General features: G+C 45.9%; 1 protein-coding gene across 1 annotated transcript in view; it reads left to right on the top strand.

Moving 5' to 3' along the window:
* The window catches only part of C10H10orf90 (chromosome 10 C10orf90 homolog), a 922,956-nt gene that overhangs the window by 730,391 nt on the left and 172,968 nt on the right, over window positions 1–19,597 (top strand). Inside the window, exon 9 of the mRNA XM_068255335.1 lies at window positions 6,861–7,785. Coding sequence (XP_068111436.1) covers window positions 6,861–7,785 — 925 coding nt within the window. The remainder of the gene's footprint in view (window positions 1–6,860; window positions 7,786–19,597) is intronic.

The raw sequence follows: 19,597 nt of genomic DNA, 5'->3' as shown, positions 1-19,597 counted from the left end.
TTTTGGTGCTATTTGATTGCTGCTGCGATTTTTAGTTTTTATTATATTCATCAAAAAAGACATGAATTTTGGCAAAAAAATGATTTTTTTAACTTTCTGTGCTGACATTTTTCAAATAAAGTAAAATTTCTGTATACATGCAGCGCGAAAAATGTGGACAAACATGTTATTGATAAAAAAAAACCATTCAGTGTATATTTATTGGTTTGGGTAAAAGTTATAGCGTTTACAAACTATGGTGCAAAAAGTGAATTTTCCCATTTTCAAGCATCTATGACTTTTCTGACCCCCTGTCATGTTTCATGAGGGGCTAGAATTCCAGGATAGTATAAATAACCCCCAAATGACCCCATTTTGGAAAGAAGACATCCCAAAGTATTCACTGAGAGACATAGCGAGTTCATAGAAGATATTATTTTTTGTCACAAGTAAGCGGAAAATGACACTTTCTGACAAAAAAAAAAAAAGTTTCCATTTCTTCTAACTTGCGACAAAAAAAAATGAAACCTGCCACGGACTCACTATGCCCCTCTCTGAATAACTTGAAGTGTCTACTTTCCAAAATGGGGTCATTTGTGGGGTGTGTTTACTGTCCTGGCATTTTGGGGGTGCCTAATTGTAAGCACCCCTGTAAAGCCTAAAGGTGCTTTGGACCCCTTAGCGCAGTTAGGCTGCAAAAAAGTGCCACACATGTGGTATTTCCGTACTTAGGAGAAGTAGTACAATGTGTTTTGAGGTGTATTTTTACACATACCCATGCTGGGTGGGAGAAATATCTCTGTAAATGACAATTTTTTAATTTTTTTTACACACAATTGTCCATTTACAGAGAGATTTCTCCCACCCAGCATGGGTATGTGTAAAAATACACCCCAAAACACATTGTACTACTTCTCCCGAGTACGGCGATGCCACTTTTTTGCACCCTAACTGTGCTAAGGGGCCCAAAGTCCAATGAGTACCTTTAGGATTTCACAGGTCATTTTGCGGAATTTGATTTCCAGACTACTCCTCACGGTTTAGGGCCCCTAAAATGCCAGGGCAGTATAGGAACCCTGCAAATGACCCCATTTTAGAAAGAAGACACCCCAAGGTATTCCGTTAGGAGTATGGTGAGTTGATAGAAGATTTTATTTTTTGTCACAAGTTAGCGGAAATTGATTTGTATTGTTTTTTTTTCACAAAGTGTCACTTTCCTAGTACTAAAGAGAAAAGATACCCCTATACACAGCACCACTGCAGACCATATGTATCAATCAAAAAAATATATATTTTTATTACAAGCTTTGCAAACACATATCAATGATACACAAAAATTTAAAAACATCTAAAAACAGCATAATATTATATTTCCAGCCATATTCAACATAATGGGCCTGCTATATATAATAATCTATTATGTTCAGTCTCAGTGGATGTATAACCTGTAACCACTGGGGGCTCAGAGAATGAGCCCCCTCGTGGATGAACCCGGGTTCAGTAAGAATTATAAAGTGCAAAAAATTGGAACCATGAAAGTGCATATAGTGCTACACAAACAAACAATCATTCAACATATGCAATAACTGTGCAACCTATCAGACTAAAAGTGCAGTTTAAATACTGTCAGAGTCACTAATGACCAAGTGGAAGCAGCCTATTAAGATCTGCAAAGAAGTGAATAAGAAAAAGATACTTAGCCGGGTATGGAAAGAAAGGCAGGCAGACTGGCTTGGAAAGACGGAAGTATGCCCTCAGGACATAGCCCACATGCTCCGCGGTCATCACTCCGCTTTGAAAGGTGAGGTAGATAGCCGTTTAAGTGTCACTTTCCGCTAACTTGTGACAAAAAATAAAATCTTCTATGAACTCACCATAGTCCTAACAGAATACCTTGGGGTGTCTTCTTTCTAAAATGGGGTCATTTGTGGGGTTCCTATACTGCCCTGGCATTTTAGGGGCCCTAAACCACGAGGAGTAGTCTGGAAATCAAATGCCGCAAAATGACCTGTGCAATCCTAAAGGTACTCATTGGACTTTGGGCCCCTTAGCGCAGTTAGGGTGCAAAAAAGTGCCACACATGTGGTATCGCCGTACTCGGGAGAAGTAGTATAATGTGTTTTGGGGTGTATTTTTACACATACCCATGCTGGGTGGGAGAAATATCTCTGTAAATGACAATCTTTTGATTTTTTTTACACACAATTGTCCATTTACAGAGAGATTTCTCCCACCCAGCATGGGTATGTGTAAAAATACACCCCAAAACACATTGTACTACTTCTCCCGAGTACGTCGATACCACATGTGTGGCACTTTTTTGCATCCTAACTGCGCTAAGGGGCCCAAAGTCCAATGACTACCTTTAGGATTTCACAGGTCATTTTTGTTTCAAGACTACTCCTCACGGTTTAGGGCCCCTAAAATGCCAGGGCAGTATAGGAACCCCACTAAGGGGTGCTGTGGGCGATCAGGGGGCAGGGGGGGGGGAGATCAGTGTGCTTGGGTGCGACATAGGGTGGCTGCAGCCTGCCCTGGTGGTCCCTCGGACACTGGGACCACCAGGGCAGGAGGCAGCCTGTATAATACACTTTGTAAACATTACAAAGTGTATTATACACTTTGTATGCGGCGATCGTCGGGTTAACATCCCGCCGGCGCTTCCGTATAGCCGGCGGGATGTTGCGGCTGGTGTACGGAGACAGGCGCCGGCGGAGGATCGCGTCACGGATGACGCGATCGCTCCGCCCATGCCCTTACAAGGACCGCCACCTCTGTGGGTGAGCTGGTCCTTGCGGGCTCCACTTCCCGGCCGCCCCTGTGCGTTAGGCGGTCGGGAAGTGGTTAAGAGAGCAACACACAGCAGCCAATGCTGAGGGATCTGGAAGGAGCAAAGCCAGACCATTTAGCCATGCCCTGCATCAGACGTTACTGGCACACAGCATAGGAAATGCAGCCAAGTGACAGCAGCTAGGAAGCCAGAGTGAGAGACAGCCCCGGCCCCCAGGCGGGTTGGGGGCAGGGCTAATCGAGCGGCCGCAGCGCTGTGATTGTTACCGGTAATGGCTGCTGTATAGCAATCTGACCGCCCTGAGTGTTGAAAGAGAAGGTGGCCCGGGGGGAGAATCCCCCCTTCCCCCCAGGCCAGTCCGCGAGATCTGCATCATTAGTTGGGCAAGGAAGGGAGGAGCTATGTACCACTCCTGGCGCAAAGCCAAACTTCCTGATTTTTAAAACAGGGTCATTTACTTTACCATTGTCCTTTGGAAATCAGGTAATATTTAAAATAACTGTAAGGGATTTTAAAGCCTACTAGTAAAGCTACAAGGGACATGTTTGTAGCCACTTTTATAATAAAACTATTTTTTTACTTTAAAATTACTTTAAAATCACTCAAAGTTGCAAGGATTAAAAAAAAAAGATGTGTCCATCAAGTTCTGGCTCACATTGATTTCCAGATGTTCTGTACCAGAGGAAGGTAATGCAAAGCCTCCTGGGAAGTAACTAATTCTGCCTCACAGGAAGTTGTTTCCGTCCAAACTCCACATGGAAACCCACACTCTAGAGGATACGTTATCCTCCTTTAATTATCACTGTGTGTATCCTGAGTTGTAAGGAGATTTTCCACTTAAACAAATTCCATCATGGATTTTGCCTTTACTGCCTCATTTTATAAGATATTTCACAGCTTAAAGGCCCACTAATGCGAAAAAAAAATAAAACAATTGAAAATATATACATATACAATATACATTTATCCCAGAGTAAAATGGTCTACAAATTACTTTTTTCCTGTGTTGCTATCACTTACAGTAGGTAGTAAAAAAGCTGACAAATCTGACTGATTTTGGACTAGTCCATCTCCACATAGGAGATTTTCAGAATCACCTCTATTCTTTACAAAAGCATTCTGTCTATTCAAAGATGCCAATGCCAACCAGCATCTCTACTACTATTTTGGCAGTTGGACTGAGCAACTGCAATTCAGTAAGTGCTTTAGTAAATAAAGAAATAACTGAGCACTTCCCATTCATTAATCTAAACCCCCGTTGTACTTCTCCCTGGCATCAATGAGATGCCCGCGTCATTGTATCTCTTCGTAGTAACACGTGAACGCATTACTTTCTATTCAGATACGAATAAGAAATAGCGCGCAAGGACATCTTGTGGCCAAATAGTAAAATTACACCTACAGTAATTTATTTTAGTAAAAAGATCCTTATATACATTTAAAATTAACTCTTTCCCTCCCACACTCTCCCACAGTACCCAAATAAATGATATGCATTTAATAAAAAAAAATGGCAAATAAGAAAAAAATATATAAATAGTTAGCTTAGATACTGAACTTTTTTTTATATGTATGTCAAAAGGGTATATTAATATTATTTATAAAAGCATGGGCTTATAATTAGTGATGGACGCAAAATTGAAAAAAATGCACCTTTATTTCCAAATAAAATATTGGCGCCATACATTGTACTAGGGAAATATTTTAAACACTTTAATAACTGGGACAAATGGACAAATAAAATGTGTCGGTTTTAATCATGGTAGCGTGTATTATTTTAAAACTATAATGGCCGAAAACTGAGAAATAATGATTTTGTTTGCAATGTTTTTCTTATTTTTCCCCACTAGAATACATTTAGAATAAAATAATTCTTTGCAAAATGAACCACCCAAAGAAAGCCTAGTTGGTGGCGATATAGATTGCTTCATTGTGATAAGTAGTAATAAAGTTATAGACGAATGAATGGAAGGAGCGCTGAAAGGTGAAAATTACTCTGGTGCAGAAGGAAAAACAAAACCATAGTAGGGAAGTGGTTAAAGTGGGATTATACTATCAAAGCGAACATTTCAGTAACTATTTTCAGGCACATAAAAGAACATTTGGAAGCATTCCCAATAATTCCCTGTGTGTAAAAATGTTTACTTTCACTACAGAGAGCAGGAAAAGCTTGCTTATCTCTGACTAATCGGCAAATGTAATCATTGCTGGCAAGAATCTCCCTATGCTTGTGTCTTCACTCTGCCCCCCTCCATTAACACTTAAGTGAGTCAGCTATTGCCAGGGCGATGTGTGTGCTCAGCAGAGGGAGGGGGGGGGGGGCAGAGTGAAGACACAGGCAGAGAGTGTCTCCTGGCCGGCAATGATTACAGTTGTGGATTAGCTAGAGCACATAGCTAAAGCCTCGTACACACACCTGACCTAGGTCGGCTGAGGCGGCCGATAAAGCTGCAGACACCGAGTAATGCACACCCAGCTCTACTTCCTTGTGTGCACATCTTTTTGGTATTTTGTCCTTGAGAAAGACACAGGCCGTTGTCTCGAAACATTGGAATATTTGATTATGTAGCAATAAAGATTGTATATTTCTAACTGGAGTGTCGACCATTTACTCTGCGTCAGCCGCTAATCAGGCGTGTGTACAGCAGCTGGTGAGCCTACCCCCAACCTGCAAGTGATCCACCGGGGCAGATCTACCCAGAGCCGGGGCAAGGTCCTCCAGCACCCAAGGCTGAGACACCAAAGTGTGCCCCTCCATCCCTCCCACCCCAGCTGTCACACACTGATTGCTATTAGACTAAGAGGCACTCCAGGGTCCCCATCACCTTAATCTCTAGTTATCTGGCTTGCAGTCACTGCCATGTATGCCCTTTTCTTATTGCTCCCTGCTTCAAACACAATATGGGAATGATAGCTGAGTGAGTTGTGTGCCCCCTCTTACACTGCGCCTTGAGGCTGGAGCCTCTCTCACCTCTGCCTCGGCCCGGCCCCCTCCTACACTGCGCCTTGAGGCTGGAGCCTCTCTTGCCTCTGCCTCAGCCCGGTCCTGGATCTACCAAACCCCAGCAACAACAATCCCACGCCAATCCCATTACTCTAGTCGCTCCCCCGCCAGCTACGTGGAGAGCTTGTCATCCACCGTTATCTGACTTGCAGTCACTGCCATGTATGCCCTTTTCTTATTTCTCTCTGCTTCAAACACAATATGGGAATGATAGCTGAGTGAGTTGTGTGCCCCCTCCTACACTGCGCCTTGAGGCTGGAGCCTCTCTCGCCTCTGCCTCCTCCTACATTGCGCGAGGCTGTAGCCTCCTCGCCTCTGCTTCGGCCCGTCCCCCTCCTACACTGCGCCCTGAGGCTGGAGCCTCTCTCGCCTTGACCCGGCCCCCTCCTACACTGCATCCTGAGGTTGGAGCCTCTCTCGCCTCTGCCCAGGCCAGGCCCTGCGCCCCATCCTACACTGCGCCTTGAGGATGGAGCCTCTCTTGCCTCTGCCTCAGCCCGGTCCTGGATCTACCCAACCCCAGCAACAAAAATCCCACGCCAATCCCATTACTCTGGTTGCTCCCCCGCCAGCTGCGTGGAGAGCTCGTCATCCACCGCCTCCCCCCCCCCGCATAGCAACACAGCATGTCGTCATCTACACACCCAACACACGTGTTTGCATCCGTCACAGGTGTGTATGCACCTTAAAAGACAGCCTCTGCTGTAATGCAAAACTAATGTGTGGTCATGTCTCTGGTTGTCCCTGTGGTTGTCCCACTTCACCATCCGGATGCCTTGACTGCATGGACCCAGCCAAAGGCACAATGCATCCATCAAAATAGACCCGCTACCGCTCTGGCATACTGTGAGCCTTAATAAACTTTATAGTTCTCAGAAAGTTCCTTTGCCTTGAGCAAAAAATGCAAATCACACAGTTTCATCCTTTTTTTACTTTTTTTTTTTTTAACACACCATTTGGAATAAAAACCGGTATATTATAGGGAAATAACAATGCATGATTTGAATTATCTTTCTTTCTCTTCTGTCACAAAGAGTTCTTGGATTGCAGACTTCTGAACTGATATTATCCCTGATCATTTTACAGATGATTGATGAGGATGAATCCGGAGAAGATAGAAGCCTTAATCCCGAGCATTGTGCGATCTCCGCTCCGCATACGAAGCCATCTTTAAATAATCACCATTCCGTCAGCATTAGCAGAACATTCACACCACTTCCCATCAAATTACACTTTCCATCCTCCTTAGATAAAACTATCCGCGGAGCGGGCCTCCATCCCGTCGGAGAAGGATTCCGGCAAGCTAAGAAGAAAGGATTTTCGTCTATTACAATTACAGCCAGAAGATATATCGCCTCTTTAAGCCGTGCTCCGAAAGAAATTACCAGTGACCCAGCTTCTTCTCTGCGCAGAAGTAATGACTTATTAATGAAGGCTTCTGTTTCGTCAGATGAACACGATGAGCCGTGTAGATATTTAGGTAGAGCAGAGTCTGGCGTCCAAGCTGCTAGGCCTAGCGGATTATCTTGTTCCCACGAGTGGCTACGGGAGCCTGACACAACTGCTCATGGACATTTAAATGATGGCCACAACAAGGATCCTAGATTGTTCATCTCAGGTGTCCATATTAAAAAGGGCCAGACCTTTCCTGGAAGCATTTATTACATAGACAGGTCTTTGTTCCTCCCGCTCGGTCAATGTCATGCAGCCAAACCAAGAGTGTATAAATCAACGCTGACGTTTAAGATGCAGCCACGGCCGGCAAGGCCTGCTGGTGGCTGTCTGCTTGAGACCGAACCGCCACCTGCTGCTCAGACTCTATGCAGCTATCTCTCAATACCAATGACGGTAAGAGATGGTTCACTTACAGAAGTGGAGACTCAACTGCCGGAACCCAATGGGGAAATTCACTACCGACAGTCTAAAGAGCGTCAGCAGAGTCAAAAGCGGCAGAAAGACACCACCAACCACAAAGCATGTCAAGATGTTTCCAACTATCTAAACATAGAAGGTGAGACTCACAGACAGGTTGATATATTTAAAGGAAATGGGTATGGAGGGTGCCATATTCATTTCCTTTTAAAGCAGGAGGATTAGCAATAGTATGCCAGGGGGAAAAAACATATATAAGTAGATAAATACTTGATCTACTTACATAACCTATCTATTGTACTGTCCACTTTTTGATTTCAGTGAATTTTATATAGTAAATGAAGAGAATTCTGTTCCTGGTGGGAACCATGTCTTTTTCCCATGGTTTGAGGCTAAATCCTAATGTAATATCTTACCTTAATTTTTTTATTTTCTCCTCCAATCGCTGAGTTACCTCAGCCTTGCTTGTAAACACAAGTGTGCAGAGGATCATGTTTCAGCTAGGCAGTTAGGCAGGGAAATAAAGGGAAGATTAGGAATATTATGGAATTTATTATTAGCATGCAAGTGAATGGCAATGGCTATTATAGGGCCATTGCCAAACCATAACAGCAGAAAAAAGTTTTGAAAGTTTTTAATGCAGGATTACCATCTTTATCACTTAATACACTCAGACCAGTTGCGACAATCCCACTTTAACCACTTAAGCCCAACTGGACAAACATTCTCGTCCAGATGGGCTGCGCGCACTCCCGGGGGCTGTGCGTGCTCCCGCGGGGTCTCCCATGCGTGCTCCCGCCACCAGGCATTAGCCCAGCGATCAATGAAAGGGATTATAGATTTTTCCTTTCATTGATTGAAGCCCCCCCCCCCCCCCCCCCCCGCAGAAAAGCCGACAGCGTCTCATCAGACGCTGCGGTTTTTCTGAGTTCAAAATGTTCCTAGTCTTCATTCTTCTTCCTGGGAGTGAGATCGATCACTCCCACAACTTTTTGACTGTGGCCAAATAGTAAAACTACACCCAAATCCACTTTTTATTAAATGAATACATTTTTTACATTTAAAATGAGCTGTTTACCTCCCACACCAAAAATTACCCACATACAATTTTGAATTAAAAAAAAAATACAATAATAATAATAAAAAAAAACCCATAAATAGTTACCTAAGGGTCTGAACGTTTTAAATATGCTTGTCAAAGCAGAATATTAATATATTTTTTTTAATTATGGGCTTGTAAATAGTGATGGATGCAAATTGAAAAATGCACCTTTATTTCCAAATAAAATATCGACGCCATACATTTTGATAGGGAAATAATTTAAATGGTGTAATAGGTGGGAAAAATGGTCAAATAAAATGTATGGGTTTTAATTATGGTAGCATGTATTAATTTCAAACTATAATGGCCAAAAGCTGAGAAATAATATTTTTTTTCCATTTCTCTCTTAATATTCCTGTTAAAATGGATTTAGAATAAATTCATTCTCAGCAAAATGTATCACCCAAAGAAAGCCTAATTGGTGGCAGAAAAAACAAGCTATAGACCAATTCATTGTGATGAGTAGTGATAAAGTTATTGGCAAATGAATGGTGTAACGATTGGTGTCAGCAAGAACAGATATTTCTGATTATTGGTGATCTGCAGTATCACCAATAATACAGATGCTATACCTGATTATGTGGTGATCTGCAGAATCACCAATAATGCGAGTATAGCTAGACACAGGACAACCAGATGTAAAGATAGGTGTTTGGTGCAACAGTAATACAGATAGGAATACCCACTCCCCCAGAGGAGCTGGTAGTGGGAGATATCTCTATTGAACACAGGAATCAGCACTCCAGCACGCTGGAGATGCAGACGAACTAGCAAACAGTTCACCCGAGGAGCGGGTGATGCACAGTAAGACAAAGGGTACTGATCACCCGTGGAGCGGGTGATTCAGACTGCACTGCAGCAAGTGATCACCTGAGGGGCAGGTGATTTAGTTTGAACTATAGCTCCTAATCACCTGAGGAGCAGGCGATGAGGACAGTACTGTATAACTAGTCACCTGAGAAGCAGGTGATTAAGACGGTACTGCAGCTACTGGTCACCTGAGGAGCAGGTGATTAAGACTGTACTGCAGCTACTGGTCACCTGAGGAGCAGGTGATCAAACTGTACTGAGAATCCCTCACCAGGGACTAGGCTCACTGGTGAGGGCAAGAGAGTCAGACAAGCAGGTTCAGCAACAGACGGACAAGTGCGGTACAAAGACAGAAGGCTAAATCAGAGCAGTATTCAGGCTGAGTCGGCAACAGGATCAGATAGGCAGAAGTACAGAATCAGATCAGTAAGCAGAAGAGTAGTCAGGGCTAGCAGATGGTCATAACAAATAATACAATGAAATTAGTACTTTAGCTATCAACAGAATCTGGCTTAGTGTGGATCCCCAGCTCCTGCTGGTTCTAGCACACTTTGGGATATGACTAAGGTCTGAGTACTAACACGTAGCATTTGCAACAGCAGACGCGGAACAACTGACAGGCAGGTCCTATATATACTGAGAGCGCTCTACAGCGCCGCCCCAGTCACTCAGCCAATCAGGAGCACTGCTGGAGTCAGTTGACCGGCTGACCAGCTGACTCCCCTTCTATTCGCATAAAGGTCCTGTCGCCTGGCGTGCGCGCGCGTAGCCCTCAGTCTAAGTGCAACTGAAGGACCAGGCAAAACTCCAACATGTAACTGCGCGGCGGAGGCCGGCGGCTGAGACGCGGAGACAACGCCATGCCGCTCACCGCTGCGGTGGTATCTCCGCTATCCAGGGGCGTAGCAATAGGGGGTGCAGAGGTAGCGACCGCATCGGGGCCCTTGGACCAGAGGGGCCCCAAAGGGCCCTCCCTCAACTACAGTATTAGCTTTCTATTGGTCCTGTGTTCATAATAATCACTTCTATAGATACTTTGAATAGTGGTAATCATTAACACACTGTCCCCCATCCCCTTCTTGCACCTCTGACACTGTAGCTGCCATTGGCAGGTTTTGGTGCGCCGTATCAATTGTTATGTATAGAGTGCTTGGGGGCCCCATTGTAAAACTTGCATCGGGGCCCACAGCTCCTTAGCTACGCCACTGCCGCTATCTATTACAAATGGGAGGTGAAAGTTGTTTAGATGCAAAAAGTAAACAACCCTTCGGGCTTAAGAGGTTAAACATTCCCAGTTACCTATGACAGGGGAGAAATAGCAGCACACCATAAGACTAGGCCGCATCTGAATGACTATCAATAGAGTGCAGAGCCCCCTGAAGGCAACATGCACAGCTTGTATTCAAAACATATGTTACAATATGCACTAGAGCCCTAATCTCTGAAAGAAATGGAATGCAAATATAAATATCACAGGGGGGCAGAAGAGACACCCGGGGAACAGACGAGACACTGGGGATGGCAGCATCCACAAAACACTTTCGAACCCTAAGATGCACTGACTTTTCTCCCACTCTTTTGGGGGAGGAAGTGTGTCTTATGATCCAAACATTTACGGTAATTACATTTTTTAAAATAAATCCAGGAAAGCATAAAACGGATTTCTGGGAAGGCCACAAAGGCCATGGCCTAGGGCGATGAAATCAGATAAGATCAGAAGGGCGGCAGGACTTGGAGAGAGAAGAGGTCATATGTTAAAGTAAATCATCTCTTCTGGTCCGCAGTGTAGCGCCCTGCTCTGCATTGATGTCTAAATTCCAGAGTTCCCGTAATCCCTGCACGTCTGAGGATGATCCTGTCCTCTGTATGATGGACATACATGCTGCTGTGTGAAAAGTGCCAGTTTACAATACAGCAGACAAAGCTGCATTCAGTTTTAATGCACACATTCAGAGGAATTTCAAGAAGTTTTGAATTAGGAATGGATGATACACCGTACAATACTCTACTGCTACAGAGGAATTTCAGCTCTGCTAGTTACTTCTCCCTCTCTCCTAAACTGTTAGAATGACTCCTGTTAATTACTTTCTTATCTAACCCTAAATTTATGACTTTTTTTCTTGTTAGCCAGGGATGTTTATGACAGCAGTGATATCAGCTTCAGTTAACTCTTTCCTGACTCATTTTCAGATCTGTCTTTCTGTTCTAAGCACTAAATTGTCACTGTTTAACCTCCTTGGCGGTTCAATTTTTCCGCCAAGGACGCTGAGTGGTAGCTACATAAAACACCACTAGAGGGCGCATGTGTCCCTCTAGTCCGATCGCCGCCGGCCACAAAAGTAAACAGGAGATCGAGTATAGAACGCGATCTCCTGTTTGGCTTTTCCTGTCGCCATGGCGACGATCGGAATGACGTCATGGACGTCAGCCGACGTCCTGACGTCAGACCCATCCGATCCAGCCCTTTGCACTGCCCGGGACTGATTGGTCCGGGCTGCGCAGGGCTCTGGCGGGGGGGGGGGGGGGCCCTCTTCCACCGCTGCGTGCGGACGATCGCCGCAGAGCGGCAGCGATCGAGCTGGACGCACAGCTAGCAAAGTGCTGGCTGCGCGTACAGCAATTTACAGGACAGGAATCGCCCCACCAGGGGCTGAGATATCCTCCGCGGCAGCTTACCCCGCGGAGGATATCTCAGCTCGGGGTTACCGCTAAGGAGGTTAATGGACACCTACATCTATGTCATTGTATGTAGTTTAGGATCCTTCTAATTACCTGTAGCAGTAGAGTATTGTACCGTGTTAGCCATCAGTGAAGGCAGAAAGTTTTTTAATCAGGATCATATCATTTATTGGCTAACTTAAAAGAAAAAGAAAAAGCTTTCTGTTACTAAGCTGCCTTCTTCCTGTATACTGACAAGATGTTGTTATTTGTTACTTACCTTTTCTCTGTTTTGGATGGGCTTCTCTTCATTGCGCTACCCTTTTCCTGTTTGTGGCTCTGACTGCAGCCAGTCCCACATAGGACAAAGAAGCAGCGCATACTCTGACCACTCTTTGTAAGTTTGCGTTCCTGTGTGGAGGTGCACAGCAGCTCAGGCCAGGAGTGTTATGGGTATGCGTACTTGACAAGTACTACTCATACACGATCATCATTTCTAAAGTATACATGCCCAGCCCCAGAACAGTATTGGCTGCTGTGCACATTCGGGTAGAAGCGCAGAATTACAGGGAGCAGGAGTGGGCAGAGAATGCGCTGCTTGTTTGTTGAATAGAGGACAGAGCAGCACAATGAAAAGGAGTCCATTCAAGCCAGTGATTACGGACAGAATGGAGTTGGGAAAGAGGTGAGGGGGTGGTCGGTGAAACCTGGCCTTGGGCGCTGGAAAGTACAAAACCGGCCCTGCATAAAAGCATAAAAAAAATGTTCTTTTTCCTCTTTCAGTAGCCCCCATTATGTTGCCACGTGGACCCTGGAGAAGATGCTAACTTTTGACACTTAAAGTGGATCCGAGATGAACTTTTACTCATTGCATAATTGTGTTCCTTTCCTATTGTTTATAACTACTTCCCGACCGCCGTATAGACAAATGGCGGCCGGGAAGCTGACGCCGCAAGGACCGCCGTATAGACAAAATGCGGCGGTCCTTGTATGGGCGTGGGCGGAGCGATCGCGTCATCCGTGACGCGATCCTCCGCCGGGAGTCGGAAGCCTGGCATTTTGCCTCTGCTCGCCGGCCACTTAGCAGAGCCGGCGAGCGGAGGAATCCGTAACAATGGCCAATCAGAATGTATAAGGCACTTTGTTAAGTAAACAAAGTGCCTTATACGTGCTTCCTCCTCGCCTCGTGGTCTCATTGTTGCAGAGACCACTAGCGAGGAGGAAGCACTTTGTGAGTATTACAGCACACACGTTTTTTTTTGCCTACAGCCCCCCTGATCTCCCACCCCAGGCCTCATACCCCCCCTGATCACCCCAGCAGACCCCTGCCAGCACCCTTGCACCCCTTTAAAAACCCCAACCCCCCCACCTATCACTAACTTTAAACGCTATCCCCTGCGTTAGGTCCCTAACTGCCTCCTAGTCACCCCTGATCCCCCCCCCCTACCTTTAGATCACCCCCAGACTCCATCCCAGACTACCCCCCTGTATACTGTATACATCTGTATACAGCTACCTTACCCTCTGATCCCCCTCTGATCCCCCTCTGATCACCTGTCTATCACCTGTCCATCACCCCTTGGCACCCCCACCCATCAGAGCAGACCCTAACTGCCCCGCGGGGGTAACCGATCACCTGCCCAGGCCCTCGATTGCCCTCATACCCCCCTTCTGATTACATCCCCTGCTCTTTGTTTACATCTGTCCTCCCCAGCAATCACTAACTGATCTGCGATCAGTAACCCCCTGTGTCTGCCTCTCATCAGATCAGGACTCAGTTTGCCCCGTGCAGGCTCCTGATCAACCCCCCACTCCCTCAAATCGCCCTCAGACCCCCCCCCTAATCACCGTCCAAGTGCATTGTTTTTGACTGTGCTGCGCTTGTATTCGATTGTGCTGCGCTTGTATTTGATTGGGCTGCGATTGTATTTGATTGTCCCGTGATCTGCTTCGATTGTCCCGTGATTGTTTGATTGCCTGAGACCCCACTTCCCACCACACCCAACCCCACCCTCCCCCCCCCCCCACCACACCCAACCCCACCCTCCCCCCACCACCTCCAACCACCACCTTCCGAGTGCATCAGATTTGCTTGTGCTGTGATTGGAGTCGATTGTGCTGTAATTGTATTTGATTGTCCCGTGATCGGCTTCGATTGCCCCGTGATTGTTTGATTGCCTGAGACCCCACTTCCCGCCACACCCAATCCCACCCTCCCCCCATCACCTTCCGAGTGCATCAGATTTGATTGGGCTGTGATTGGAGTCGATTGTGCTGTAATTGTATTTGATTGTCCCGTGATCGGCTTCGATTGCCCCGTGATTGTTTGATTGCCTGAGACCCCACTTCCCGCCACACCCAATCCCACCCTCCCCCCATCACCTTCCGAGTGCATCAGATCTGCTTGTGCTGTGATTGGAGTCGATTGTGCTGTAATTGGATTTGATTGTCCCGTGATTGTTTGATTGCCTCTGAGACCCCACTTCCCACCAACCCCAATACCTCTCAAATACTCCCTTTTTGCTAGGTAGGTGCTCTTTTTTTCTGGGTAGTCTCGGAGGAAAACCCCATAAATTTAGCAATCCAAAATGGCAAGAAGGGGGCTTTCCGATGACGAGGTATACAGGTATATGGACCAGTCGGATGAGTTCTTTTGGGAAGAATCATCCGTCGAATCTTCCGGGTCCAATTTTGAACCTGTAGAAAGCAGTGGTTCCCTGACCGATACTGATGACGAGGCTATGGTCCCGGCTACAGCCAGGCGTACCAGACCCCAAGTCGTTAGACCGCAGGTGGCGCAGGATCCGCCTCAAGGGCAGCAGGGTGGTGCTAGCGCTGTTGATAGTTTTCTTGGTGAGGCAGGCACCAGCAGCGCAGCATCTCCTGGACTTAGTGCCAGTGCTTCCGTAGACCCTGACGAAGTGGTGAGCGTCAGCATGGAAGTGGAAACTGGTACGGTGGCAAGTGCAGTAGTACCCCCGTCGCAGCCACCAAGAAGAAGACGGGCCCGTAGTACCCATAGACTCCCAGAGGTGCTGGCACAACCAGATTGGCAATCCCCTGATTCCGCCGCACCCGTAGTGCCCCCTTTCACCGCCCAGTCTGGAGTCCAGGTGGCGACAGCTCATCTAGGAACGGCCCTAGACTTTTTGCAGCTGTTCATCACCCAGGTTCTCCTGGACTTAATTGTGGTTGAGACCAATCGTAAAGCCACACAATTCATCACCGAGCACCCGGAGAGCATGTATGCCCAGCCTTTCGGGTGGAAACCAGTCCAAGTTTCCGACATTAAAATCTTTTTGGCCCTTATCCTTCACTTGGGACTAATGAAACAAAATGTATTGCGGTCGTATTGGTCTACGAACCCAGTACATCATGTTCCCTTGTACCCTGCTGACATGTCCAGGACACGATTTGAGTCCATCCTGCGCTTCCTGCACTTCAACGACGACGAAACCTGTCTTGAAAGGGGAGACCCTGCTTATGACCGGCTCCACAAAATTCGGCCCCTCATAGACCACCTGTCCTCAACATTTGCAGATGCTTATATCCCTGAACAGAACATCTGCGTAGACGAGTCCCTCTTACGCTTTACCGGGCGCCTTGGCATCAAACAGTACATCCCAAGCAAGCGCGCCCGGTATGGGGTGAAACTGTATAAGCTCTGTGAAAGGGCCACAGGCTATACATGTCGTTTTAGGGTCTATGAGGGAAAAGACTCAAAATTGGAGCCGGTCGGATGCCCTGACTACCTGGGGAGCAGTGGAAAGGTTGTGTGGGACTTGGTGTCACCCTTGTTCCGGAAGGGGTACCATCTTTTTGTGGACAATTATTACACAAGTGTGGCCCTCTTTCAGCACTTAAAGTTAGAAGGAATCCGATGCTGTGGCACTGCGCGGCCTAGTCGCCAGGGCTTCCCCCAACGGCTCGTTACCACCAGACTTCAACGGGGGCAGAGGGCCGCCTTGCGTACTGAAGACCTGCTCGCGGTGAAATGGAAGGACAAGAGGGACGTTTACTTTCTGTCCACCATTCACACAGACACGACTGTCCAAATTCAACGGGCAACTAAGGTCATTGAAAAGCCCCTTGTCGTCCACGAATATAATGTCAACATGGGAGGGGTGGACTTCAATGACCAGAGGTTAGCGCCCTATTTAGTTACCCGGAAAACAAGACGCTGGTATAAGAAAGTGTCTTTTTATCTGATTCAATTGGCAGTTTACAACAGCTTTGTTCTCTACAGTAAGGCTGGGAGAACTGGATCCTTCCTCCAATTTCAGGAACAGATCATTCTAGACATCCTGTATCCAGGAGGTGCCAGGCCCCCCCCCCAGATGCAACTAGCCGACTGCATGGTAGGCATTACGCCTATCAGATTCCGTGTGCCCCAGGTCAACGCATCCGAAGAAAACGTTGTCGTGTCTGCAGCAGGACTGGAAGAAGGAATGACACCAGTTTTTATTGTCCCCGCTGTCCTGACCAGCCTGGCCTATGCGTAGGGCCGTGTTTTGAGAGGTACCACGAGCAGGTACACTATTAGAACCTAGGGAACTCCAGACACAGGAGTAGGCACACACTCAGTGGTCTTTTGCACATTGTCGCAGGGAGAGGAGAGGTAAGCTTGAAGACCAAACGGGTAAGCATAAAAGTGGGAAGAAGGATCGGTTTCCATGCTTGATATTGCTGATCTGTCCTGGATTGGCGATATAAGACGGCATGTTTGAATTTCCCTTGAGTGTGGACACCCCCGGTTTATATGTGATTTGGGCCGATGATGATGCTTTAATGCCACACAGAGTCATCTCTATTGGCAGGCATATTGCTGTATCCTACAGGCATAATGCTGTATACTAAAGTTCTGAGGCCCAGTCACATAAGTTGGTGGCTCACCCTGAGTGCAGGGTGGCACGGGGTGTCTCTCTCCTGAGGTTATCACTGCCATTGATGTGGAGGAAGATCTGCCATTGATGGGGAGCAAGGTATGTTTGCCGTTCATTTTTCCTTTCAGCCCAGAGTGCATTACTTGTATACCCAATATAAGGAGTATAGCAGAAACTCCTAATACTGGCCATACATGTAATGATTGCAGAGACCCTAAAATGCCAGGACAGACTCCACAAATGACCCCATTTTGGAAAGAGGACACCCTAAAGTATTATGTGAGGTGCACAGTGAGTTCATAAAAGATTTTAATTTTTGTCACAAGTTAGCAGAATTTTTTTTTTTATTTTTTTTTAACAAAGTGTCATTTTCCGTTAACTTGTGACAAAAAATAAAATTTTCAATGACCTCACCATTACCCTCATGGAATACCTTGTTGTGTATTCTTTCCAAAATGGGGTCATTTGTGGGGTTTGTTAACTGTCCTGGCAAGTGGGCGGGGTGCTAAATTGTGAGCACCCCTGTAAAGCCTAAAGGTACTCATTGGACTCTGGGCCCCTTAGAGCAGTTAGGGTGCAAAAAAGTGCCACACGTGGTATTGCCGTACTCGGGAGAAGTAGTACAATGTGTTTTGGGGTGTATTTTTACACATACCCATGCTGGGTGGGAGAAATACCTCTGTAAATGACAATCTTTTGATTTTTTTACGCACAATTGTCCATTTACAGAGTTATTTCTCCCACCCAGCATGGGTATGTGTAAAAATACACCCCAAAACACATTGTACTACTTCTCCCGAGTACGGCGATACCACATGTGTGGCACTTTTTTGCACCCTAACTGCGCTAAAGGGCCCAAAGTCCAATGAGCACCTTTAGGATTTCACAGGTCATTTTGCGGAATTTGATTTCCAGACTCCTCCTCACGGCTTAGGGCCCCTAAAATGCCAGGGCAGTATAGGAACCCCACAAATGACCCCATTTTAGAAAGAAGACACCCCAAGGTATTCCGTTAGGAGTATGGTGAGTTCATAGAAGATTTTATTTTTTGTCGAAAGTTAGCGGAAAATAGATTTTTAATGTTTTTTTCACAAAGTGTCATTTTCCACTAACTTGTGACAAAAAATAAAATCTTCTATGAACTCACCATACGCCTAACGGAATACCTTGGGGTGTCTTCTTTCTAAAATGGGGTCATTTGTGGGGTTCCTATACTGCCCTGGCATTTTAGGGGCCCTAAACCGTGAGGAGTAGTCTGGAAATCAAATTCCGCAAAATGACCTGTGAAAGCCTAAAGGTGCTCATTGGACTTTGGGCCCTTTAGCGCAGTTAGGGTGCAAAAAAGTGCCACACATGTGGTATCGCCGTACTCGGGAGAAGTAGTACAATGTGTTTTGGGGTGAATTTTTACACATACCCATGCTGGGTGGGAGAAATATCTCTGTAAATGGACAATTGTGTGTAAAAAAATCAAAAGATTGTCATTTACAGAGGTATTTCTCCCACCCAGCATGGGTATGTGTAAAAATACACCCCAAAACACATTGTACTACTTCTCCCGAGTACGGCGATACCACATATGTGGCACTTTTTTGCACCCTAACTGCGCTAAAGGGCCCAAAGTCCAATGAGCACCTTTAGGATTTCACAGGTCATTTTGCGGAATTTGATTTCCAGACTCCTCCTCACGGCTTAGGGCCCCTAAAATGCCAGGGCAGTATAGGAACCCCACAAATGACCCCATTTTAGAAAGAAGACACCCCAAGGTATTCCGTTAGGAGTATGGTGAGTTCATAGAAGATTTGATTTTTTGTCGAAAGTTAGCGGAAAATAGATTTTTAATGTTTTTTTCACAAAGTGTCATTTTCCACTAACTTGTGACAAAAAATAAAATCTTCTATGAACTCACCATACTCCTAACGGAATACCTTGGGGTGTCTTCTTTCTAAAATGGGGTCATTTGTGGGGTTCCTATACTGCCCTGGCATTTTAGGGGCCCTAAACCGTGAGGAGTAGTCTGGAAATCAAATTCCGCAAAATGACCTGTGAAATCCTAAAGGTACTCATTGGACTTTGGGCCCCTTAGCGTACTTGGGGTGCAAAAAAGTGCCACACATGTGGTACCGCCGTACTCGGGAGAAGTAGTATAATGTGTTTTGGGGTGTATTTTTACACATACCCATGCTGGGTGGGAGAAATAACTCTGTAAATGGACAATTGTGTGTAAAAAAAATCAAAACATTGTCATTTACAGAGATATTTCTCCCACCCAGCATGGGTATGTGTAAAAATACACCCCAAAACACATTATACTACTTCTCCTGAGTACGGCAATACCACATGTGTGGCACTTTTTTGCAGCCTAACTGCGCTAAGGGGCCCAAAGTCCAATGAGCACCTTTAGGCTTTACAGGGGTGCTTACAATTTAGCACCCCCCAAAATGTCAGGACAGTAAACACACCCCACAAATGACCCCATTTTGGAAAGTAGACCCTTC

This window comes from Hyperolius riggenbachi, chromosome 10 (assembly GCF_040937935.1).
Source record: "Hyperolius riggenbachi isolate aHypRig1 chromosome 10, aHypRig1.pri, whole genome shotgun sequence".
In the NCBI taxonomy this organism is placed as follows: domain Eukaryota; kingdom Metazoa; phylum Chordata; class Amphibia; order Anura; family Hyperoliidae; genus Hyperolius; species Hyperolius riggenbachi.
Note: the sequence above shows the minus strand (reverse complement) of the source record. Positions and strands in the feature narration are given on the sequence as shown.